The 27,079-nt window shown below is 38.0% G+C and overlaps 1 protein-coding gene across 2 annotated transcripts in view; it reads left to right on the top strand.

Annotated features, from left to right (window-relative positions):
* The first annotated feature begins 275 nt into the window (after positions 1-275).
* LOC127425783 (neurturin-like) overlaps positions 276-27,079 on the top strand; it is a 31,581-nt gene continuing 4,777 nt past the window's right edge. The window contains exons 1-2 of one of the 2 annotated variants that reach the window (XM_051672033.1): positions 276-405; positions 24,950-25,232. In XM_051672033.1, coding sequence (XP_051527993.1) covers positions 24,977-25,232 — 256 coding nt within the window. In that variant the 5' untranslated portion in view covers positions 276-405; positions 24,950-24,976. Of the gene's footprint in view, positions 406-24,888; positions 25,233-27,079 lie in introns of those variants that run through there. The other variant, XM_051672032.1, reaches the window with a different exon arrangement.

The following is a 27,079-nucleotide window of genomic DNA, read 5'->3' as shown; positions in this document are numbered from 1 at the left end:
ACAGTTTCGCGCCAAAACAGGCGGGGCTCAAACACCATAGCCAATATTAGAATATTGGCGTTACTGTAGAGAGGTTTCAACTAGGTCATGTATGAAGGCACTCCCCATATGAGTGACTACGCAATGTCTCGTTCCCTTAGTCTCAGGGAACCGAGGTTACGTATGTAACCAAGACATTTCTTCTTTCAACAGGGGAGCTTGTTTGCATCACAAGGCTAGAGGTTCACACAGTGTTAACTGTCACATATCCAGCACTGACACAGCAGGGTGAAGTATAATAAGGAAGTAACACTCTGGCAAGGAGTCATTCATAAATGTCTGTGTAGGAGTCACTCAGGCTTCACGTTAATCGTTAATCTTGTGAGAACACAGCAGTTCATCAAAACACGAGTGGGGTAAATACTAGTAAGTTGGCATGCCATACACTCGGTATATTCAAAGTCACTTATCTTGAGAATACTGAACAGAGCGTCGGTGAACAGATTGGCGACATGCAGAGGTACAGCAAGTCACATGAGCAGAGGGAGAGTCCATGGTGCCTACAACAAGGCTAGACGCTGACTGAGGTGAGAGTGCGGTTTAAGTGCGTGTCCAAACGAGGTGAAGATGAGCTGCAGGTGTGAGTGATTAGAACGCAGGCCAGTGAGAGCGAGTGACTAACGGTGAGGGAGAGCCCGGTGCCGTCGTGACAACTGGCTGTCAAACACATATTGAGCTACATATAACACATAATCTACACATGTGTAATGTATGTGTATCTTATGTGTATTTTCTTAGGCACTTGTTAAGTCTAAATAGATGCACAACTTAAGCAAATAACAATAGTCATATCATACTTTTCATGTGTTGTACTTGCTACAAGTTTACTTTGATGTTGTTTCTTCGTCAAATAGCATTGTCGAATGTAAATCAAGTCAGTCACTGAAACATCAATGCCACCTTGAGTAAGAAATAACAATAATGTATAATATGTATGTGTATATGCATATAAAATACTAATAATTCACTATTGTTTATCGTTCTTTGTTGCACAGAAAGTCAACGTGATATAGTATTTATGTAGTATGAATATAATACTCATTTCTCTTATAATACACAAAGAAATAAATATCCTGTTGTAGTCAACTTAAATAGATATGAAATAATTATAAAAAAATATAACTTAGTGAAAAAATAAAAAAAATAAATAAAAAGAAACCCTGACACTCTTTCATACTTCGGGTCTCTAGAGACCCTATACAATTTTGCTACTTAAACCATTATATATATATATATATATATATATATATATATATAAACAAAAAACAAAAAAACCTTGCAATTATGGCATTTATTTACTTTTTTTTGTGTGTGTGTGTGTCACTATTTATAAGAGATAGATTGATGAATACTAAAGAGGATTAAAATAATGGATGAGGTACAGAGGGTGGAATGAGGTCCAGGGTCTCTAAAGACCCAAGGTATGCGTTTAAGGGTTAACTGAGTTAATAAACCTTGGATATAGTGTTTTTATTTTGTAGCATTTAAATGTCTGTAGGGCTTTGAATCCCTCTTTCTCAAGGCTCAGATGTTTTTGCTCTGTTCTACGAACTACTGTCATTCACTTTGATATCCTATTGAGTTTAAGACTGGCTGCATTAATAGGCCTACAGGGACTGAATAGTGGCAGCCGAAAGCTTAGATTTCCACAGAATTGCAACACCTACACATCCTCTGGACCAGGCATGATAGTTTATTAAATATTTTGGCTAATTTGACAATGATTTCATCAACCAATAAGAGTGTAGTACTTTCAGCTCTGTTTTACACATTTTATCATATTTCTAAATTTAGGTTTTAGACTTTGGTTCTGTGTAAATGAAATTCTGCATCAGAACCGCTTTTGTCATCATGACGCACAGTACATATCTCGGCTGCACTCAGGAATCAACACATAATCACTGTGCAGTGTAGAGGATTCTATTAGTGGTTTAATATACACTCACTGTGCACTTTATTAGGAAGACCTGTACACCTACTTATTAATGCAATTATCTAATCAGCCAATCGTGTGACAGCAGTGCAATGCATAACATCATGCAGATATGGGTCAGGAGCTTCAGTTAATGTTCACACCAACCTTCAGAATTGGGATAAAAAAGCGATCTCAGTGATTTCGACCGTGGCATGATTGTTGGTGCCAGATGGGCTGGTTTGAGTATTTCTGTAACTTCTGATCTCCTGGGATTTTCACACAAAACAGTCTCTAGTGTTTACTCAGAATGGTGCCAATATTAATTTAATTTAAATCCAATATAATTTCAATATATTAATAAAAAGATTCAATGTGTTTAAAAAGATGTGTGATTAAAAGTGTGAATATTGTTGTCTCCTTTAAAGTGCTTGATATCAAATTAACAATGGACATGTATAAAAAAGGAAATAATGACAATTAAGAAAAAGATCATTAAGAAAAAACACATAATAGGATAGATCTCAGATAATCAGGCTAAAAGTAAATGAGCAGTCTGCAATGGGCAGAGGGTGGAGCTCATGTGTGTGGATATGTGTGGAGGTAATGGAGGAGTGAACCCCCCCAACCTCCCTCTAGACACTCAGCCCTCTCCTGCTCTCCAGCAAAACACAAAAATCATCTAGAGTGCCCCAGTGCTGCTCTTAGAGTCAGACACTGTCATCTTGCCGTGGAATGGAAATAAATAGTGTCTGTATGATTAGGTCCAGTTGTCAGGGCTGCTTTATTACATGCCGCACCAGGTAGCAGCTGCCGAAGGCTTCTAATCCTCTGGTGTGGAAAGGATCAAGGAGAAGGTGGCGTTCAGTCTCAGCCAGAGAAAAGGACACGTTGGACAGGTACCTGACTCTGGGATCGTAATTTCCTTTTGTAATGAGGCGTGGGGCTTGTATCATGCACTTGAAGACTCAGCTTTAGATAAAAGCAGCAAAAGTGATGGAATTCAGGTCTGGAGAGGTTTGAGAGTTCTTCTCAAAAAAGGACAATTCTGGCTTCATGGAAACGTGTACGTGCCTCTCTCAGAGAGGGCATGATGAATTTTAGCTTCTGTAGGAACTTCAGCAACACAGCTTTCCCTCACGTTTTTGAATCATTATGGAGGAATCTGCAGAATAAACATCTTTTTAAAGTGGTTTTCTCTGTGATTTCTTCTTTCAGATTTGTGTATCAGAAGCTTGCATAGTAAACATTCTTAGGGCTGGACATGTATAAGCTGCTTTTCTAAACAGGTGAAAAATCACTTCCAAATACCTCTTTATTGTTTTTTCTGTAATAGTTTGCAGGGGTTTTGATTGACAGATGGTTGGCATATCTTTTAATTGCCCGTGTTTGTGTGGAAGTGTAATGTTGGCTGGCAGAACAGTTAATGGCTTTCATATCACAGCGCTCATTATTTGAGGCTGGTTACTCTTCACAGAACAGATTATCAGGATATTCTTTCTATATTTCCCTTTATTCCCCCATTTTTGTAAAAGAAAAAGTCAAACATGACAGTTCATAACTGGTAAAAGTAAAAGGTGGGGTTTTTGCTGGACTTTGCCGATTGGCTTACATATTGGGCACAGAACAATTTGCTTTCATCATTTGAGGCTGGTTACTCTTCACAGTACAGATTGTCAGGACATTCTAAGTTTCCCATTTTTTCCCATTTTTGCGAAAGTTGTCTTTATTTTTTATTTTTCTGGTTCCATAGTTGTATAACCTGGTTGCCTGCAAATGTCTTAAAGCAAAATGGGGATTTGGAGATATTCATGCCATCAGCTTCCCTGGATATCTACAATAAGGAATGCAGTGCATCTCCGGACGAGCCCCCAATTCTTCATAAACAATCTGGAGTGCAGAATTAATCCATATTAGAGTGAAAAAGAGAAACATTCCTTCACTCTTCCAGAGGGAAAGGGCTGGAATATTGATCAATGCCATTTTTACCCAGAGGTCAGCTAAACAGACGCTGTGGAGTCTGGATAAGCCGGGCAGACGGTAAGAACAAATCCTGTTCTCTCAGCTTATCTGCAGTTTAAGAACTTAGATTTTCTCACACACAAATGGGCTAAATTGGACAAACATAATTATTACAATGAATAACACCACAGCAAATGTAATCTTGGTAATGTTTAGGTGTTTTTTTTTTCTTTTCTTCATATTTGTTATAAGTTTGTTTTTTGTAATATGATGTTAATCTTTCTTTCTTTTTTTTTTCTTTTTTTTTCAAAGAATATATTTAATTGAATCTGTGCATTTAGTATTGGCAAGAGCTACTAGCAGACAAGCTTGGTTGAGATTCTTTTGGAATCAGATGATCTGAAATGACAGATAAAATCACCATTTACGGTCTGTCATGTGTATCATTCCTGCTAAACTGGTATAGATATGAACATCCCAGAATCATCATGCATTGTCTATCTTGTCATTTCTGAAACAACTTCAAATGAGCTCTAACTCAAAGCCACTCAAACTGTAAGTGTGGTCCTATCTGTCCTTCCTGAGAGGCAGTTTCTGTAGTGTGGACTGCAATGCCAACTTAATGGCATTAGATAAAACAGCAGCCTCTCTAACACATCACTCAGTCTATCTGAGGAGTCCAGAGGAACATGTGTTGAAATCCACCCATGCAAGCCAGTAGGAAGCATCTAGGTCCCTGTTCAGACAGCTAGAAGAAAGGCATTCCTCTAGAGGACAAACTCCTGTAGCTGCTCACAGGTACTGCTCATTGCCTGCTAAATTTTGATGAGAGTTGTTGATATATGGTTCACTTTTAGGAAGGAACATCCATTATAAATCAATTCTCTTTGACAATTACAATCTCTTAGGCTATGTTTACATAGTCAGTGTTTGGGATTGAAGGCCATATTTAGTAACAGGCGTGACTCTCAAATTGTCCTGTACATACAACTGCAGAAAGGAGCTGTTTGAAGAATCCTCTTCTCTAACTTGTTTTAGCCTTGAGTAATGTTTGTCACCATAGTGACCAGCTTAATCTCATGAAAATTATATGACTGTGGTGACAGTTTTGTAAAATGACATTATGTGATTCATTACGTGTATAGCAGCAATTTTGAGGTGAAATGTCCACTGGTGTGGCACTAAAGGCGAGTTAAATGTTCTTCCAAACAGATGACGTTTATAACATTAAGGGTCTATTGAGTTTTAAAATAACAAAACCAACCTTCCTACCATAATCCTTAAACCTAAACCTAACTGATAGTTTCATAAAGCAAATGTGAGATGAAAAACGCAATTCCCGAAACAACCACGTAATTTTGTGGTGCTTCTATGACACCTTAAGCTTGTGTCTCGGTCAGTCACGTTACAAGTGCAACGCTCTATCAGCTGAGCTTTACCAGGCAACTTTATCGCACTCAAATTAGCTTGTAAATGTAGTTGGTTATGTAAAGCAAACATTAAAATGTATTGCCTTACAAGTCATATAGTGTCATAGTAAAAGTGTTTTAATGTCATAAGATGGCAATGCAGTCTCACAGAATGAACTTAACTATAACAACATTTTTGAAACTGAGTTTTATGTGCCGCTTTCTATGTTTTGCTGCAGTTTCCTAGTGAAATTAACTCTAGAGGTGCTAAAACAACTGTGTGTTTTATTTACTATCCCACAAATCACAGATACTATGGCTGTTTATGACTTTTTATAAACATTTTTTTTCACTCTATTACTTACACACTGCTATGTTATTATATCAAAACACTTTAAGAGAGTGATGGTTGCTTAGTGGGTTAAAGCACATAACTGGTAATCAGAAGGTTGCTGATTTGATCCCCACAGCCACCACCATTGTGTCCTTGAGCAAGACACTTAACTCCAGGTTGCTCCGGGGGGATTGTCCCTGTAGTAAGTGCACTGTAAGTCACTTTGGATAAAAGCGTGTGCCAAATCCATAAATGTAACTCTGATGCATCATTTGAAAGACGATACATTTGAACGCTTGTATTACAGAATCATCTGCATTTCCACACTTATTCAAACTTGATTAGCTTGCACAGTAGCTTACCTGATAGAGTGTTGGACTTTGGACTTGGAGACCGAGGTTCGATGCCAGCCAAGAATGCTCAAAACGAAAATGAAAGTGAAGCAAAAGTGCCAAAGAAGTGGCACGAAATGACTTGATTACTTCGCTAAATCTGTTTTTCGTGTCAAATTTGCTTTTTAAACACTATCTGTTAGGTTTAGGTGTTGATAAAAGGCCCAAATATACTTCATACAAAATCAAAGAATGAATGGGTATGATGTCATTTAGAACAAAATCTGGCCAAAAAGAAGGTGTTTCTATGTTTGTTTCGGTGGTTCATAACAGCTCACCTGGGTGAACATTTAGGAAAACTTCTAAGCGACTGCTAAACACCTTCTTGCTGTCATTGGTCCAGGTCATCGGTAGGTGTGACCTGGAGCTCCACCTACCTTGACGCAAACAGCTGATTCTGTTTATGTTGTTCAGTCAGTCAAAATCAGTCAACGAGAACACACCAGCGCGCAGAGTTATTAGCACGCTGGTGCAAATTTCCCTACATGTAGATACATTTCCCAAGACCATGTCATGCGATTTTTCGTTTTGTTAATTAGTCTACAAAAGGACTCAAATCTACTCAAATACTCTCAAGTGCCTATTCACACATGTGCCATCTGCAGTGAAAGCCATTTACACATCTGCCCAAAGTAAGACTATCATCATTCTTTTGTCTTTATTCTGCACATTAACATTTATGTGTCATCATAAATTACAATAACAGAGTGTAACCGTATTATAGCGTGTTAGCGCATTAGCACCCTGAATTCAAAATGTAAACAAGACAAATTAAACATTTTCTACTGCATATATATTACTTCAAATCATCATCAAGTGGTTAAAACAGCTTCTTTTACTGATCTAGTGTGAATTCTACTCATAGAATGAGGCATAAAGTCATTGACAATGCATATTAATGTCACATTAGTTAAGGTTTTACTGAGCATCCTCATATTTAAATGCTCCTCTAAACGCCTTCCACAGCAATGTGTGGGGTGTCTGAATGTTTGGAAACAGTATACTGTTGCTTGGCTGTTTAGAATTTCTTTTTACCCCTGAAAGAAGAACAAATAAGAACTTCTCTGGAAGTATATTGAGGCCTTAAGAGTAAGGATGTCTGTTTTGTTCACCTCTCATTTATCTTTTAGGACATTATTGATTAGGTTTAGACTACATTTTTAGTTTAGGGAGGTACATTTTACTCATTAAACATCCATCTAAAATTCACCTTACTAACCACATCTGATTACAACATAATTTCACTTGCTTTTGGTGCCCCCCGCTGGACATTTCACCAGGAAACTGCCACAATAGGTACGAGCCAAGTAAAAAATTATTTTGCAAAAATGAAGGTATAGTGATTCTATGGGACCAGGTTTCAGGTGACAGATAACAATAATTAATATAAAGAATTTGCATTATGTCTTTAAAGTTTTCATTTGTATTTCAAACTATTTTGGGCAGTCTACAGCTTTGATCCTCTCCGGGGTTTTTTTTCACCTTAATACTAAACAGTTTTGTCTCGCCCTCCGACCTCACAATACCGATATTTTGAAAGAGGTTGACAGTCCTAACATTAATGATTGAAAGCAAAAAACAAAACAAGAAAAAAACAGCATGTCAAGGATGCAACAGACAACAAGATGCACATCAACCAAACTTGCTCTCAAAATTCGTTTCAGAAACCTAAAAATGAAAGGATGTCACTTCAGTTATAGAATGCAGTTGCCATTCTCAAAACCAGAACTGTTTTTAGCACTTTAAACAGGAAAATTCTGCTGCTGTGTGAACACGGCCCTTGTTCGCAGATTTCATTAGTGAACAATGGAATTGAGTTCAGACTCTTATGGTTTTAATATAGGACCCATTAGATAAATCACAGAAAAGCCCAAATGAGTCATTCCTTACCTCAACACATCCATCCATCATCACCATCATTATCTAGATGAAAAAACATCTGCCCATACATGTTTATGACAGTCTGCCAATAGAAACAGAGCTTCGACTGAGCTTGTATTCTGCATGGACATCCCTTTAGAGAAGAGAACAGCATTAGAGAGCACTTCTTCAGGGTTACATCCCTCTTCAATCTCAGATAAGGTGGTGGTGTTTTTGTTGTGTTTAAAAGTTCCTCAGAGACATGGATTAGTTTTCAAACAGTCTTCACTCTACTAACGTCTGTTCAGTGATCAATGAGAGTGAATTTCAATGCATGATCAATGAAAATTGGTATTAATCCTGAATCAGTGATAGTGTTTTAGAGATGGTGAATTTTAGCTGGGCAACTTTTGTACATATTGGTAATACTTTACAATACGGTTCTATTCATTAAAATTAGTAGATGCATTAAGTATCATTAACTAACAATACAAAATATATTTTTACAGAATTTATTAATATTGGTTAATTTATAAAGATACAATTGTTCACTGTTAGTTTATGTTCATAATGCATTAACTGATGTTAATATACACAGAATTTAATTTAAAAAATGTATTAGTATTTGTAGAAATTAACATTAAACAAGATTAATAAGTGCAGAAAAAGTATTGTCCAGTGATAGTTTATTTTAACTAATGTAATTAACATATTAACAAATACAACCAAATTGTAAAGTGTTACCCACATATCTGTACATAGCAACTCTGTGTATTTCTATACATTTGTTATTTTATTACTCTGTTTAACTATTGTGTTCTGAAGCTTCTAATACTTGGCCAATAAAGCTCTTTTTGATTTCTGATGCTGACAGTGGCACAACCTACTAAGTAAATTAGATGTTTTATTCAATTTAATATCAAATTAAATTTGTGATAATTTTTTTTACATATTATTACATTATAATATAATATGATATTTTATCAAAATGTTATAATTGAAAATATTATTATTTTTTATAACTGTTCAAACATAAACTATAAAGTAGTATTTTATCAAATATACATGTAAAAATATAACTATTATAAAATATAATTAAATTACATTTTTATTTTTACATTTTTAATTAAAGTCCCCACTTACAGGTCAGGCTGGTTTTAGTTAATTGATTGATGTGTTCAGATTAAGGACAAATGATTATAAGTTATGTAAATATAATTTGCAATATAATTATTATAAAATGCATTTTTATTTAATTTTAGTTCATTTTAAACCCAACTAATCTGCAGTCGTTACTTACAGGGCAGACTGGTTTTAGTCAGCTGATTGATGTGGACAAATTCACTAATTTTTTTTTTTTTTTTTTTTTTAAGTGTGCGTTAAGGTCTGTTGAGAGTTTTCAGTTTCCCCAAATTTTTTAGATGTTTAAAAGCCTTTTGAACAATAATAAAACCAAATGGTTCGCTTGGGTGCTATTTCAGAGATTTAGTTATTTAACTGGTATCATTTAACTGGTTAAAACTGTGCAGTATGAAACATCTTGTTCATGCATGTCTTATGAATGTTTCATGCATTTGCAATTCATAAACATGATCAGAACAAAGCTCTTATGTTTCATTCCCTAACCATAAAAATAAACAATGTCCCAAAATGTAGCAATTCATCATAGAGCTGATAAACATCAGGGTAGGTTCATTTCATTTAAGAGGCATCTGTTCATTTTCAATCAGTGTTTTACTGTTGTTTAGTGTCTGTGGTAGACTGTCAACTGAACACAACCCTAGATCTGTGGAGTAACCCAACACAGTGCTGCAAATCACAGGGTGACAGAACACAAGGCCAGAGCAGCAGGACGATTGATCTTGTGCTGCTTTTAGCCCCTCAAGTTCCTCTTACTTCGCACATATAGAGAAATGCCCACCCTCAGTACAGCCATTATGAGTTTGATCTCACTGGCTGATTGCCATCAGAGACATTATAAAGGGAGAAGACAGACTTGTCTATATAGATATACAGTATATACTGTATATACACTTACTGAGCACTTTATTAGGAACACCTGTACACCTACTTATTCATGCGATTATCATAACAGCCAATCGTGTGGCAGCAGTGCAATGCATAACATCATGCATATACGGGTCAGGAGCTTCAGTTAATGTTCACATCAACCATCAGAATGGGTAAAAAGGGGCCAGAGGGGCTGGTTTGAGTATTACTGTAACTGCTGATCTCCTGGGATTTTTATGCACAACAGTCTCTAGAGATTACTCAGAATTGTGCCAAAAACAAAAAACATCCAGTGAGCGGTGGTTCTCCAGATGGAAATGCCTTGTTGATTAGAGAGGTCAACGGAGGTTGGCCAGGCTGGTACGAGCTGACAGAAAGGCTACGGTATCTCAGATAACCATTCTGTACAATTGTAGTGAGCAGAATAGCATCTCAGAATGCACAACACGTCGAACCTTGAGGCGGATGGGCTACAACAGTTTGTTTATTCGAGAACACACATATGCACATATGGTCAATTAGCTAGACCAGCCTGAGGAAAAAAAAATGTATTTGCATGATTTGAGCAAAAGAAATACAATTTATGATACCATTGTTGTCAGATTCTATTCTTTTGGAACATCATCTTGAAAACAGTATTGGAGATTTCTGTCTTTCCCCATTCAAGCTAACAGGTGCTGTAATTACATGACTGAAAATAGCTGCCTGAAGGCATTACCAATATGGCAGCAGAGTGAACTGACTTAAAGGGACTTTGTCACTATGCATTGGATGGTAGCTCATTCTTGTCGCTTAAATGGTTCGATTCACAAGGAATGCATTGACTGATAAAATGTATAACGTTAGTCACTTTATATAAAAGAGGCAGAGGTTCACAAAAATGAACATATTATGCCCCTTTTTACACAATGTAATATTAGTCTCAGGTGTCCCCAGAATGTGTCTGTCAAGTTTCAGCTCAAAATACCTCACAGATTGTTTATTCTACCATGGCTTTATACCCCTGTTTTGTAGCCCTGTTCCAAACATGCTGTTTTAGTGTCTGTAGCTTTAAATGCAAAGGAGCTGGAAGTGGGCTGTGCCTTTCCTGCTGGTGTCCCGGCGACAACAATGCAGAACTTAAACAGTTAAAAAATTATAAATAACATGGAGAACACACTCATCTTACTGTATTGTGCATAACAAATGTCGAGTTATGAAATATGAAAAATAGCTATAGTTGTCGAAAATACCACTATCATTTCATAATCGCTTTTGAAATAATGACCGGTTTTATTACACGGAAAATCTTCATTGCATCACCACTCAAGTGGGACTGTGGAGGACGCCGATAAGTTTATATCGTAACTGAAACAGAGCTACAGCATCATTGTTATGGAATAAGGTAGTTAGGGACTAGTTGCTATGTTACACAAAGCGCAATGTTTTCACAACAAGCGTTTTTCGCACAACATGCAAACAAGAAAATTCAGAAAGCCAAATTGCAAACATTAAAAAAGTATTAAGTGCGCAACTTATGACTTGCAAATCTGAAGTTGGGTCAAGGAGAGTTTGTATCGATCCATCCTTGATCCTTAGCTTGGAAGCAAATCCAGCCTTGTGTTGAACATCATTGATGAAGCAGTTAGCACATGCGGCTCTGTCAAGGAGATAAATATGGCGGACTGTGCGATGCTTGCTCAGGTTTTAATGAGGGCAGATCTAAGCTACTCGGGCGGATCTCTTCGCCAGCCGTGGGTGGTACCTTTTCCCTTTTGTCATCATAAGAGGCTGCAAACCTGAACGGCTCGTTCGGAGACACTGTTTTTTATTGATGGGGAAAGGAAAGAAATGAGGGGATGGTCTTTTACCATATTTTGTGATTGTCTACACACACTGAGGACACATAATTATGTTCAAAAAAATTGAAAAAGTGGATTTTGCATAATATGTCCCTTTTAACATGTTCCTCCAAATGCTTCAGTTGTACATAAAAGCTTTGTAATGATCATAAATTTGTGTATCAATAGTTACTAGAGTACAAACTCCTTTTCAGTGACCCTTACAGTATATAAGCTGACTACTTTTGTTAAATCTGGAGCCACTCAGATCTAAAGATGCAAAAGATGGAGATATAGTGCTGTGAAAAGTATCTGCCCCATTCTGATTTTTTCTGTGTTTGTGAATCTCTTACTAAATTGTTTCTGAAATTCAAACAAAATCTAACATAAAGCAAAGGCTATCTGAGTAAACACAAAATACAGTTTTTAAATGATAATGTTATTTATTGAAGTAAAAAAGTTATCCAATATCAACTGGGCCTGTTTGAAAAAGTATTTGCCCCCTTAGTTACTAAATCCCCAAATCTATGAAACTGCATTCATAATGGAGTTCAGCTGGACTAGACACACCCAGGACTGATTTCTGCCAACCCTGTTCAATAAAATCAACACCTAAATAGGTATGTATATTTTTCAGCTGCATGAAGTAGGCTTAAAGGTTTCACCCAGTAGCACACAATGCCAAGGTCGAAAGAAATTCCAGAAATTATGAGGAAAAAGGTGATTGAAATATATCCGTCTGGGAAGGGTTACAAAGCTATTTCAAAGGCTCTGGGACTCCAAAGGACCACAGTGAGAGCCATTATCTCCAAATGGATAAAACTTGGCACAGTAGTGAACCTTCCCAGAAATGGCTGACCTTCCAAATTTCCTCCAAGTGTACAGTCACAAAAAAGCCAAGGACAACATCCAAGGAACTGCAGGCCTCTCTTGCATCAGTAAAGGTCACTGTTCATGACTCCACTATCAAAAAGACACTGGCCAAAAATGGCATCCATGGAAGAGTGGCGAGGCGAAAACCACTGCTAACCCAGAAGAGCATTAAAGTTCGTCTGCATTTTGCCAAAACACACTTTGATGATCCTCAAACCTTTTGGGAGAATTTTCTGTGGGCTGATGAGTCGAAAGTGGAACTGTTTGGAAGACAGGGTTCCCGTCACATCTGGCATAAATCAAACACAGAATTCCACAAAAAGAACATCATACCTACGGTCAAGCATGGTGGTTTTAGTGTGATGGTGTGGGGATGCTTTGCTGCTTCAGGGCCAGGGCAACTTGCAATAACTGAGGTAAACATGAATTCTGCTCTCTACCAGAAAATCCTGAAGGAGAACGTCCGGTCATCAGTCCGTGAGTTGCAACAAGACAATGATCCAAAGCACAGGAGTAAGTCCATCTCTGAATGGCTCAAAAGAAGCTAAATAAAAGTTTTGTAGTCCTGACTTGAACCCGATTGAGATGCTGTGGCAGGACATTTAATGTGCCGTTAGTGCTCAAAAACCTTCCAGTGTGGCTGAACTAAAGCAGTTCTGCAAAGAAGAGTGGGCCAAAATTCCACCACAGCGTTGTGAAAGACTGATCTCCAGTTATCGGAAGCATTTGCTTGTAGTTGTTGCTGCTAAAGGTGGCACAACCAGGTATTAAGTTTAAGGGGGCAGTTAGTTTTTCACATGGGTGATATAGGTGTTAGATAACATTTTGCTTCAATAAAAAATATATATATTTCAAAACTGTATTTTTGTTTACTCAGGTTGCCTTTGTTTTATGTTCTATCTCGTTTGAAGATCTAAAACTATTTAGTTTTAAAAATACACAAACAATAGAAGAAATCAAGAAGGGGGCTGTAGAGGATTCCAATAATAAAGAAGGAAGCAGGAAGCGGGGTGGCAGTCCAGGTAAGTCAACCTTTAATGGCGTTTCAGTTTCACAAACTCAGTCTTTGGACTTTTCAATCTAACACACGGCACTAACTAACTCTAAATGTAACACTTTTCAGTGGTCACACACACAACGTCACTGGTCTGTCTCTCTCTGTCTCTCCGGTGTTCTCGGCAGCCTTTTCAAGCCTGTCTCCATTGTCACTGTAATGAGACACAGGTGTTTAGTGTTAACAATCACCAGGTGATTGCCCTCACCGCTTCTTCTCTCCCCGATGACAGACACACGACCACGTCCCGCACCACAGGGGCAAATACTTTTTCTCATACTTTTTCTCATCAAATATGTGCTCAGGCAATCCAATGTCTGTTCGATGGTGTTGATTTGCCATGTCGTAATTATTGACTGTCAGTCCTTGTTGAGCTCAGTCAAAACTATTTGGTTTAATAGTAGCCTAAAGTACTGTATACTAAGGTTTTTACACATGCTGTTCCAACATTTTGTCATCAGTCCCTGTGACCTGTCTATGTGCAGCCTAGTTTTCGTAACCTTGTCATATTGGTTTGGAACTACATGAGGGTGAATAATTCTCTTGCAGTTATAACTAGGGTTTTTCTTAACTTTGTTGCAACTTGGCACTGGGATGCTAATTCAAATATTGTGGGTCTGAGTTCAGGAAGGTGTAGCCCATTAACTGAGAACTCAAAGCTGACATCCCAGTCCTGCCACAAAACCCATTCCCTTGAGTGAAGCACTTGTCCCTGGGTTTCTCTAAGGGGACTGTGTCTAAAAGTAGCCTAGTGTAAGTTACTTTAGATAAAAAAGCAATTCTGGGCACTGACTTGTAGTAATGTTGAGGATCACACTCTCTATTTATACCTCCATGACCTAATTAAGCTTGCTTTGTAATGATAAAAATATTATAGAGCCTTCTAAAGCTCTAAAAGCAGTGTTAAAGTCCACCATTATAAGAGAGTAACTCCATCTCCAACTTTTTTCAGTTTAGGTCTTAAAGTTTCTTACATGTTTTAAAGTAGGGTGTAAGATATCAAAAAAGCTTCAGGTTTGCCATTTGAGATACAACAAATCACAGCACATAGAAATGCAGTTTCATTTATCTATCTATCTATCTATCTGTCTATCTGTCTGTCTGTCTGTCTGTCTGTCTAGATAGATAGCTTGATAGATAGCTGTCTGTCTGTCTGTCTGTATCTCTGTCTGTCTGACTGACTGTAAGGTCTATATAGCCTTCAAACTCCAATCATTTTAATCTATTTTAAACATTCAGGCCAGGTTTTGTCAAGCCAACATCAAAGTTTTTCTTGAAGAACTTTACATATCTAGTTATTAGCCTATTACTATGTACTTTATTACAGTGATAAATAGATCAATATTAAAAATGTCAGTTGAAGCTTGCCAGAACACCACCCTCTTTTCAAGTTCCACCCTTAATGAAACAACATCATTGGGTCCAGTGTTTTCTCTGAAGACCTTGAATTTTGTGGAGCACATGCAGTCATGAATACATCATGATGGTGCCGCGGATGGCCGTCTCAGTGTGGAGCGCTCCTATTGTTTTGTTTTTGTTTGTTTGTCCTGTGTTTAGTAATCTTTTTCCAGTCAGTTTTACCAGAGACGAACTGCTGAACATTCGACAGCTTATATCAGACAGTCTTTTCCCGGTTTTTGAATATTCAGACGTTTTGCTGGACATTTTAGTTGGAGGCGCGGTTTTGTTGTTTAGGAGACGCAGGCAAGGGAGATGAGCCGGTGCGCTGGTCAAACTCCGTCGGCACGGATTTCGAACAGCGCTGCTGAGCATTCATCTTGTGAATCTCCGCTCTCTTCCTAACAAAACGGACGAACTACATCTCCTCACCCACACAAACAAGGACATTTCAACCTCTGCTGCCTTGTGCTTCACAGAAACCTGACTGAGTGAAGCCATCCCGGACAGCGCATTGCATCTGCTGGGCTTTCAGCCATACTTTGTGAAGCTGAAAAACAAGTTTTCAGCTAACGACCCTGCATCAGTGTGGAGTGGCATGAAACAACTCACAAATTACAGGACTCCTACTCCCAACCCTGTGGTGGACCAACAACTGGCTGACGACCTGAATGTGTTCTACTGCAGATTTGAAAGGCCCAATCTCACACCCCACACCCACTCTGACCTTCACTTCACACAAACACCAACACCTCCTGCAACACCCCTCCTCCCCCCTCCTGTTACTCAACCTGCACTTAAGATCTGTGAAGATGATGTGAGGCGGGTCTTTCGGAAACAAAAGACAAGGAAAGCTTCAGGCCCAGATGGTGTCTCACTAGCATGTCTTCGATCCTGTGCTAACCAGTTGGCCCCCATCTTCACACAGATCTTCAATAGATCACTGGAGCAGTGTGAAGTCCCATGCTGCTTCAAATGCTCAATCATTATTCCTGTCCCAAAGAAACCAAAAATCACAGGACTTAATGACTACAGACCTGTCGCCCTGAAGTCTGTGGTCATGAAATCATTTGAGAGACTGGTGTTGGCCCACCTGAAGAACATCACTGGACCCTTTCTAGATCCCCTTCAATTTGCTTACTGAGCAAACAGGTCTGTGGATGATGCAGTCAACATAGGATTGGATCTGGACAGACCAGGAAAATATGCAAGGATCCTTTTTGTGGACTTCAGTTCGGCTTCCAACACCATCATCCCAGCTATACTCCAGAATAAATTACACCAACTCTCTGTTCCCATGTCTATCTGTCAGTAGATTACCAGCTTTCTGACGGACAGGCAGCAGGTTGTAAGACGGGAAACTCACTTCCAGCACCTGTACAATCAGCACTGGTGCCCCCCAGGGATGTGTGCTCTCCCCACTACTCTTCTCCCTCTACACCAAAGACTGCATCACCAAGGACCCCTCTGTCAAGCTCCTGAAGTTTGCAGACGACACCACTGTCATCGGCCTCATCCGAGATGACGATGAGTCTGCATACAGAAGGGAGGTTGAACAGCTGGCTGTCTGGTGCAGTCAAAACAACCTTGAGCTGAACACGCTCAAAACGGTGGAGATGATTGTGGACTTTAGGAGGAACACCCCAACACTGACCCCCCTCCCCATTCTAAACAGCACTGTGGCAGCAGTGGAGTCATTCAGGTTCCTGGGCACTACCATCTCACAGGACCTGAAGTGGGAGACACACATTGACTCCACTGTGAAAAAGGCCCAGCAGAGGTTGTACTTCCTTCGCCAGTTGAGGAAGTTCAACCTACCACAGGTGCTGCTGATACAGTTCTACTCAGCAGTCATTGAGTCTGTCCTCTGCACTTCAATGACTGTCTGGTTTGGTTCAGCTACGAAATCAGACATCAGAAGACTACAAAGAACAGTTCGGACTGCTGAGAGGATTATTGGTTGTCCCCTGCCCCCACTTCAAGAAGTGAGGAAAAAGGCTGGAAAAATCACTCTGGATCCCACTCACCCTGCCCACTACCTTTTTGAACTGTAGCCATTTGGCCGACGCTTCAGAGCTCTGAGCACCAGAACCGTCAGGCACAGGAACAGTTTTTTCCCTCAAGCTATCCATCTCATGAACAGTTAAATTGTCACATTGAGCAATAACTATGTGCAATACACAGATTAGTCTTTTTTATATTTATCCAACACATCCAACCTCTTCTGCCATTTCATTCCTCTGGAAAAAAAAAAACATTTGCACTGTACATAACAGATAACACATTTGTATTAGATTGCACTATGTAGGTGTATGTATGTGTGTGACTGTGTGTGTCTGTGTGTGTATGTACGTATGTGTATAACTATTTTTTATTTTTTATTATTATCTATGTCTTGCTGCTGTTTTTGTATTGTTTTTGTATTGTTGTACACTGGAAGCTCCTGTCACCAAGACAAATTCCTTGTATGTGTAAGCATACTTGGCAATAAAGCTGATTCTGATTCTGATTCTGATTCTTCTGATTCTGATTCTGATGACTTGCAAAAAGTTTAGATGACAACAAGTAAATGACATCACCAATGCCTCAACAATCCCACAATCATCCACAGCAGGGTCAGAACATCATACCTTGTGGCAGAGGATATTTTCTATTTTCTCTGATGCCTGAGAAACTTGCTTTTAGGAAAGGTGGCTCTTAGGAAACTATTGTAGCCATTTTGTAATTTCTAAGTGCCCACTTGACTAGACAATTTATTTTTGAATGTTCCATAAACACAGATCTGCTCAAGTCCACTTCCCTTGAAAAGAATACATTTAGAATGCCATTGCTTCCAAAAGGACCCTCAGAACAATCGTCTACTTCCTAATAAGGGGACAGTGTTAATAGTGTGATTTGTGTAGGGTGTATCCTGGCTGGAGTCCTCATTGTGATGCATGAGAATAAAACAAAGAGCCAGTTTTTCTTAATTTCATTTAGGGCTATTAGTTATGTTTTGTTTAGACAAGACTAAAATAATAGTTGATCTTTTACTTAGTACGTGAGTGCTTCTTTCTTCTCTCTACTCTAGCTTCCTCTGTCTTTTATGTCTATTATTGTGAGCAGTATCATGAACAAGTATCCGTGTAAACCCTTTGTAAACCCAATTCCCATTTGCCCCAGGAATAACGGCAATTAATCCTTGTGTTCCATAAATGAAATAATTTATTTATTTTTTTAAGCTCTGGTATCACTGTTTGGTCACAACATGTGAAATATACAGTGCAGTATTTAGAATTTTTTTTTAGAAGATTCCCTCCAGGGAATAAACAGAGCAGAGACTACAGGCAAAAAGGGAAAGCAACAGAGTCCATAAATAAAACCCGAATCAACATCGGCTTGGCTTTTCAGAGGTGGTGACAACTCCGAGATCTGAAAGGATTTAAAAGCAACCCTGAGATGGCTTTTTTCTTACTCAATAGGTAAGATAATTTATTGATATGCACACACACACACACACACACACATACACATCTGTGTGTGTGTAGTGAAATACAATAATTATACTGTAATCGGTGCAGAACTTTTCACTTGCTATTACACGTGTGTATTTTTCTTTATAATAGCAATAATTCACATAAATAAATCCTTTAGTCCTAGGCTTGCCAAGGACATGTGAGTCTAGAAATGATGTTGACCACTGGTTTCCAATAAGTCAAAACAACAGCATAAGATATGGCACTTATCTGCTCAGATGACATGTTTTCAGATATCCATGTATATTTCTTTAGTTATTTATTTGTCCATTCGTTCTGATAAGATGTCCTGTATCCAGTGTACACCGATGCCTCGAACCACATTAATCCGCATAGAGGAGCAGAGCTGAACCATAGCCAAAACAATGTTCTTCCACAAGACGCATGTAGTTTTATTTTTTAACCGCTAGAGGGCCACACATTACATAGTGTAGCTTTAAAATACGAACAACACAACGTATTTATTGTTGAACCACATGTTGTTCTGCAAAATTCTCACAAGATTCACATTTGCTGCTACTGAGGGCTGAGCCTGGTCAGAACCTGGATGGGAGAACTCCTGGGAAAACTAAGGTTGCTGGAAGAGGTATTAGGGATTCCAGCAGGGGGTGCTCACCCTGTGGACTGTGTAGGTCCTAATGCCCCAGTATAGTGATGGGGACACTTTACTGTAAAAAGTCACCGTCCTTCGGATGAGACGTTAAACCGAGGTCCTGACGCTCTGTGGTCATTAAAAATCCCAGGACACTTCTCGAAAAGTGTAGGGGTGTAACCCCTGTGTCCTGGCCAAATTCCCCCATTGGCCCTCATCAATCATGGCTTCCTAATAATCCCTATCCATTAATTGGCTGTATCACTCTACTCTCTCCTCTCCACCAATAGCTGGTGTGTAGTGAGCGTACTGGCGCACTATGGCTGCCGTTGCATCATCCAGGTGGATGCTGCACACTGGTGGTGGTTGAGAAGAGTCCCCTGTTCACTGTGTAAAGTGCAGTATAGTGTCAGAAAAGCGCTATATAAATGTTACGTTCATAACGTTCATACTGAGGTTGAGGTATGGGTAGGTTTAGAAGTAGGCGTTGGTTTAGGGGTTAGGTTTAGGGGTAAGGATTGGGGTATGGTTAGCTTTAGGGTTAGGGTTAAGGTTAACAGATGTAATTAAATGCAGGTACTTTAAATGTAAGTACAATGCAACAACACATATGTACATAAGTAAATTGTATCAAATACTTGAGTACAAAGTAGTTAAAAACATCAAAAGTGGGTATGAAGACGCTAATGCCCACTATAGCAATGCTGAGATACACGGCTTGTGTTGCATAACTTGTGATACTTGCGTTATAAATTGCGTTCTGACACCTTTCAATGTGCAACAATGTGTCAGAATGCCTTAACACTAGAGTTTACACTGCATCAGATAATGCTATGAATCTACTGTTTTCAATTGGGATGGTGTGTCACAAAGGTGTGGAGTAAAAATGCAGGTGATTGTGAAATGGGTGATCCTTCCTGCAATGTACTCTGACGTAGCCATCCGTTGACCACTGAAAATTTCAGAGAGGCTGGTCCAGTTGTGCTTTCGCATATCCAGTTGTCTGTTTTTCCACTTGATTTCAAACTGAACCGGCACTTTCCACACTCTCAAAATGCAGCCAACATATTGCTATCCAGCAAATGCTACGTCAGAGCTTTCTCTAGTGTGTAAGCATCCTAAAATCGAGATGTTTGGCCAAAAGTGTGTGCTTTCATGTTTGCATTTGTTTCAGGCCTAACCTTACCACCACCCCTAAACTATAGACTTTATTCACAGAAACGGCATCTTTTTGACAGAAATGAAAACGAGGCTGTGAGGGATAGACTTACCATCTCTTTAATGACATGCACTGTATAAAGCTATCAAAAGCTCCAAGATCACATACAATTTTTTTCACAAATCATATCGTCTTTAAAAACTAAACAAGTTTAGACTGTACGTCTATCCCTCACAGCCGCATTGTCATTCCCATCAAAATAAAAAATGGCGCTACTGTAAATAAGGTCTATTGGCATTGTTATGACTAGTAAACACTGACCCAAGAAACACCAAATCCCAGCAATTGTTGAGTTTTGTTGGATCAGTGTTTTGTTGTTCAGTTAATACTGTTGATGTTTGTTGAGGCAGTGTGAAAATGATAGTTATGTTCCTCAACATTTTAAATTCACCAGGCCAGCCAATACTAGAATTTTAAAAAAAAGTTGCTGCTTTTGGAAAAATGCGAACCAGTCTTTAGGTGTGCAAGTCCCTCTGATGTTGTGATATATTTGTAAGGACATTTTATAAACTTTGGCCCACAAAAAAAATACTGAGACAAGTACACATTGATACACATATTTGGTTTCCTTTTCACACTCTTCTTTCAAAAAGTTAGGTACAAGCTGCATGCTTTCTTATAATAGCACATGATATTTTAACAAACAGAACATCAAAGTATTGGCAGGAAAATCATGGCAAAGTCCAAATATAAACCTTGCAGGTCCACATATTCCTCTTTCCAAGTTCTTATGGAACAGAACCAGAGTACATTATTGCCCATTGCACTCTAGTAACGTCTGGTGAAGCGTTTGAGAGATTACAGTCTGCTGAAGTTCTTAGTCTCTTTAAGATAGGCATTTCCTGATTTCAGCTGCGGAATTGTTTAGTACCCCCAGTCCATTTTTGGACGGTCTTACAGGATCTTACAGGAACTAGATCAATAAAATCTATAACAATTCAGTATTTTAAAGGCAGAAACACCAAAGGCACATCTATTGGCCTGAGCAGTTACAAGCATATGGCATGAATGTTCCTTGTCTTGTTATGTGACAAAGCAAAAGGACCAGCTGTGTGTGTATTTATGGTACATTTTCAACACAAAGGAAAAGTCACAGATCAAGATCTCAATTTAATATGAAAAGAAGCCTTAGAAAAACCACAGATTATGTACTTACAATAAATTTGATGTGTTTAAGCAGGCTAATAATAAAATCGAGGTGAATAACGCTAACAAAAAGTAGTAAGTAACGTCTATTTTTGTACCATGGCCATACCAAATACCAAGTCAATTCCATGGTTTTTTACAGTACTATAATAGTACCATGGTATTCTTTTAAGTAGAGGTCGACAGATTTATCATTTTGACCTTTTAATCGGTGCTAATAGTTGCAGAAATCAGTGCAGATAGTTTTATTAATTATTATTATTGTAAAATAATAAATCTATCATCATTGATAATATTCATCCAATTTTTATCCTCACTTCAATGCATACTTTGTTATTTTGATAAGATAATCAAGTGTTCTAAATTAAAGGGAGGACATGCAAAAAAACAAAACAAAAAAAAAAGGGTTTTTGAATACTTTCATTTAGAGTACAGTAACAGAGTCAAGCCTCTGTCACCATTACTGTTTATGAAAGAATGCACACTATTAATATGAGATGCTATAAAAAAGACACATATGAAGCATAGACATTTTTAAACAATTATTTATATAAGCTTTATTGATTGAGTTAATTTTGATTTTGACTGACGGTGTTCTTAGAGAAAATGATAAAAAGTCCTTTTCTGCTTTTATATAATACTGGAGTACTGGAATACCAAACAATTATGACAAGCAATCGCTGATGATCTACTGCTGATAAATGACTCATATATGACAATGTTTACTTTATAGTGTTTGCATTGTAATACATTGTAGGCAGTGTTAGGTGTAATGCATTACTAAGTAATTAATTATAGTAATTAAATTACTTTTTCCTTAAAAAAATAAACTAAGGGATTATTCTTCCTTTTTTCAGTAATTTAATTACAGTTACTTATGATGTAATTGCATTAAATACTGTATAGACTATAGAACAATTCTATATAAAACAATAGTGAATTTAAAATTGAAATTTAACTTCTGATGTTAACATTTATGGTTTTTTTTATTTAAAGCTGCCCCCTTAAATTCTTTGGCCAGTTCAAGAAAAATGTATGTGATTTTATATGATTTATTTGAAAGAATTAAAAGAACAATTTCATGTCTATCCTTGTGTTGTTCATCTGGTTGTGGTTGATATGGGTTTTAAAAAGTAATTAGTAATAAGTAATGCAATTACTTTTCAGACAGAGTAATTAGTACAGTAATCTAATTACACTGTAGAAGATGTAATTTGTAGTTAGTAATTAATTACTTTTTTAGAGTAACTTACCCAACACTGATTGTAGGTGATTGTAAGAGTGTGTTTATATGTGCTTTTTAAAAAAAGGAGTCTAGTGTATTTCAGGCTTGTTTATAGTTAAAAGTCCTGTTTTATGCACCAAATCTTCATTTTACTTTTGAGATTTTGGTTTGATTTATTTTGGGCTCTTGTTGCCTCTATCACAGTAAGGACAGACTAAGACATTTTTTAATGTTCAATAAATCAATTTAAACTATCAGCCTTAGTTATCATATCTGCTAAATCCATTCTCAGTTGATCTCTACTTTGAAGTGCCATGGAAATGCCATGGAAAATTAATATGGTATTCATTATCATTCCATAGCATGAAATATGGTATTGCCATCTGATAGCATCGCCACAGAGCTGTTTTGTGTGTGTGTGTGTGTGTGTGGTGGGGGGGGGGGGGGGTCAAAGTTTTCTAGTCATGTAAGGTAACAGAGTGCTTTAACTTCCTGACAGAGGCGGACTGGCCATCGGGGAACCGGGACTTTTCCCGGTGGGTTGGCCGCGAAACAGGGCCGTGATATGCCAAAGTGGGCCGCGATATGATGAAGGGGGCAGCGAAATGCATAAGGGGACAGCAAAACACATGGCCAACCATGGTCGACAACTTAACATCATCTCAATGTTCTCTCTTTGCACTGTCAAACACACCAGTGATAGCCAGTGCTGAAGCATTTTACCAGTCAGAAATTAGCATAATTAATTCTGATACAAGTAATGGCCAGCATCATCCAATCACTGCCAACCATGTTAAAATAAAATTATACATTATAAACTCTGTATCTAATTACTGATTACCATTTTCCCATGTGTGCCAACCATGTTGAGTGGTCCAAACATCATCTGCAGCCTGAAACTGAACTGTTAATAGGCAGTTTTGTCAAGTTGCCAAAGGAGAACCTTGTGGTCAGCATTACACAATGGACTACATGCACTCTGTTTTGGTTGGAATTCCCCATTTCATCGTGATCTAATATTTTGAAATAGTAAAAGAATAATATTGAGTGTCGTGGGACTGCATGTGGCAGTTTGTGTGTTCTTGACACAGACGGTTTGGGCCATATGGCATCATGCCTCCTTGGACAATTCACACCTGTGAGCGCTCGGAGACCTGCAACCAGAATGAGATCAACAGAGGAGCAGAAAAGTTTTGGATGGCAAAACCACTTGTGCAAACATCTGTAAATGAAATCTTGGCTCTTATGTTTTTAAAGGTTCAAGAAAACACATCCAAGATGTTTTAATTTTGTTTGCCGCTCGTTAGTTGGCAGGCATTTAGGGAGCGATTGAGTCCTGTAAATGTTAGATTGCTGACCTTCAACCATTTTTGAGAATAACATGGTTTTAAACATCAGTGTCAGTTATTGGTGCAGCTGGTTGAAAACACATCCAAATAATAAAAAAGATGAAAAATACTGAATGAAAATGCACGATTTGAACAATGAATGGAATGTTACTTGTCCAAATGTGTGATTAATTTTTTTAGAACTTAATCCAGATTTCCTAAAAATAATGTTTGTTTAGGAATCATTTATTACAGTGCTAGCTAGGCAGTACTGTATATGTTCTTCAAACATTCTGGAAAGGGTTTGTTCTAAACCTTATACACTTACACTTACACATCTGCAGTTAATTCAGCTCAAATCACTTATGTGCAGACTTCATTGAAAGTTTGTTTTGTAGATAATAACAGCTTTTGGTGTGCTATATATTTGTGGTTTTTGTAAACTTTTTAAACTACTTTTTAACCTGTAAACTACTATATAAGAATTGTAAAAAAAAAAAAAAAAACTGATTTCTGCCTCTCAACTGACGTTATTGTAATATTTGCATGATGAATTGCTATTAGTCTACTTTCTTACATCTATTTATATACTGAACTGTGATTGGTGATCTTCGTTCATATATTTATCTGCTTAGCCACCTTTACACTGTACATATGCAAAAACAATATGAAAGAAACACATGGAAAGTTTAATGACAATGGCAAAGCGACTTTGATATAGCATTTCATTTACACAGAAAAGCCTGAAACCTTACCTAAAACTTTAACACTATTCTTTTGCCCCACTGGTATCTCCATTAGGGAATACAAAACTAGTACTTTTGTGATGTAGCATGGGTCTCACACATGTTTGTTTTGCAGGGGTCCAATGCTTCTCCTCATTCTAAGATGAAGGTATGGAAGGTTGCTACCATTGGCCTGATTCTCTGTGGTGCTGCACTCCCCCTCCTCCTATTTAAATCCACACACTCTTCCAGAGCCCCACCCCTTCCTCCCCACCGCAGAGATTTATCCTCATCTCTATCATCATCATCATCATCATCATCCTTATTTACACCTTCCAACTCCTCGTCCTCCACTGGGTCAGGTGGGCGGCAGCGGAGAGTCAGATCAGCTGAAGGAGGAAACTCTCTTGTCTCAGAATGTAAGTCTCAATGTTTAGACTTTTTTTGTAATACGACAGCATTGTCCTCTTGTGTTGTAGTTTTTACAAAAACAGTTGAACCCCATGAGAGAACATGTTTAGAGTTGGTCAATGTTTCCATCTTAATTTTATCATTAGCTACTGTAAGCAATTTCTGCACCACCAAACGGAATTGCAAAAAAAATTTTCAAACATTCCCCCCATCTCCCATTGTTTGGACAAACCCTCCCCAAACTCTGGGCATTGGCTGAGAGCTGTATTCAAGTTTCCTGATAGATTAACATGCAATTTTCTTTCTTGTGTTAAAGGAACAGTTCATCCAAAAATGATAATTCTCTCATCATTTACTCACACTCATGCCATCCCAGATGTGTATGACTTTCTCTCTTCTGCTAAAAACAAACAAGATTTTTAGAAGAATTTCTCAGCTCTGTAAGTCCATACAATGCAAGTGAATGGTGGCCAGACCTTGGAAGCTCCAAAAACACATAAAGGCTGCATAAAATAAATACATAAGCCTCCAGTGGTTAAATCCATATTTTCAGAAGCAATATAATAGGTGTGGATGAGAAACAGATCAATATTTGAGTCCTTGTTTACTATCAATCTCCACTTTCACTTTCAAATTTTTTTGTGTTTTTGGCGATTACCGTTTTTACCGTATTACCATTTTATCAATGTATGATGATGATCCAGTCACCAGTACACTGATCCGATGACAGCAGCTCTCGAGTAAACAGTACACTGAGTCGATCACAACAGTTCTCGAGTTAACAGTACACTGAACTGAGAGTCGCCGCTTTCGGTTTGAAAACTGAGAACTGATGAGTGAGCTGCTGTTGAGCTTGCGTGAACCGAGGGCTTGAATGAGGGGGCAACGAAACGTATCAGTTGAGAGATATTTGAAGTTGTTATTGAGCTGGATAATGGTTTCTGTAAAAAGGGTGAGTTAATTAAGACTAATTTATTCACTTTATATGCTTTAGACACGTAGAACATCTGCGTTTGTATATCAGTGTCAGTACAGGGTGCTTTAGGTGCAAAACTTTAATGTAGGAAACATATCCAAGATGTAAGATCACTGAATGAAACACTGATGACAATTGTAAGAAGGGCAAGCCAAACTATTGGTTCAGTGTCAGATTCCAATAAAATGGCTGAAAGTCTCCTGCTCGTTCTGTCTTATCGTGCGCATTTAGTTTAAGTTATTTCGTTCCAATTAAATAACAATATTATTCATTTTATGATCCCCGTTTATTTTATCTGACTCCAATTATAAAAGTTTCCAAGGATATATTAATGTTCCAATCTTAATTATTATTATTAAATTTAGTTTAACATTTGATCATCGTATTTAACTCTATTTTATATTGTACTCGTTCATTCGGATTCCTGTCGCTTAGAGAGTCTTGCGCCAGCCATGTACGCGGATCTCACAGTCACAAATACACCAGTATTGGTCATTAAAACATGAATTGACTAAATACTAATTAGATGGCTGCTCATGCATGCCCTTTTATCTAAAAGTATTTTGTTTAGTCCCCTTAGATAGTAAACACTTAATTAGAGTAACGTTATTTCTACCCAGAGGTCATGACCACTAAATTTACAAAGACAGACCAACAATACCCAAGTTAAAATAGCTTTATATAATCATGCCATAGCTTCCTATGTACACTTAGCTAGAAAATATTACAATAATCAGAGGTTTAGACTTCACCCTATTTAGGCTTGGTCGACAAATTCTAGTTGTCCTAAACAGAAATTCCATATCGAGCCTGTACCCTCTAAGTACACTTGAACAAATGCCAGTTTGTTAGTAGGAGCTCTAAAGTTTCAGTCGGTGT

This window comes from Myxocyprinus asiaticus, chromosome 35 (assembly GCF_019703515.2).
Source record: "Myxocyprinus asiaticus isolate MX2 ecotype Aquarium Trade chromosome 35, UBuf_Myxa_2, whole genome shotgun sequence".
In the NCBI taxonomy this organism is placed as follows: Eukaryota; Metazoa; Chordata; class Actinopteri; order Cypriniformes; family Catostomidae; genus Myxocyprinus; species Myxocyprinus asiaticus.
Note: the sequence above shows the minus strand (reverse complement) of the source record. Positions and strands in the feature narration are given on the sequence as shown.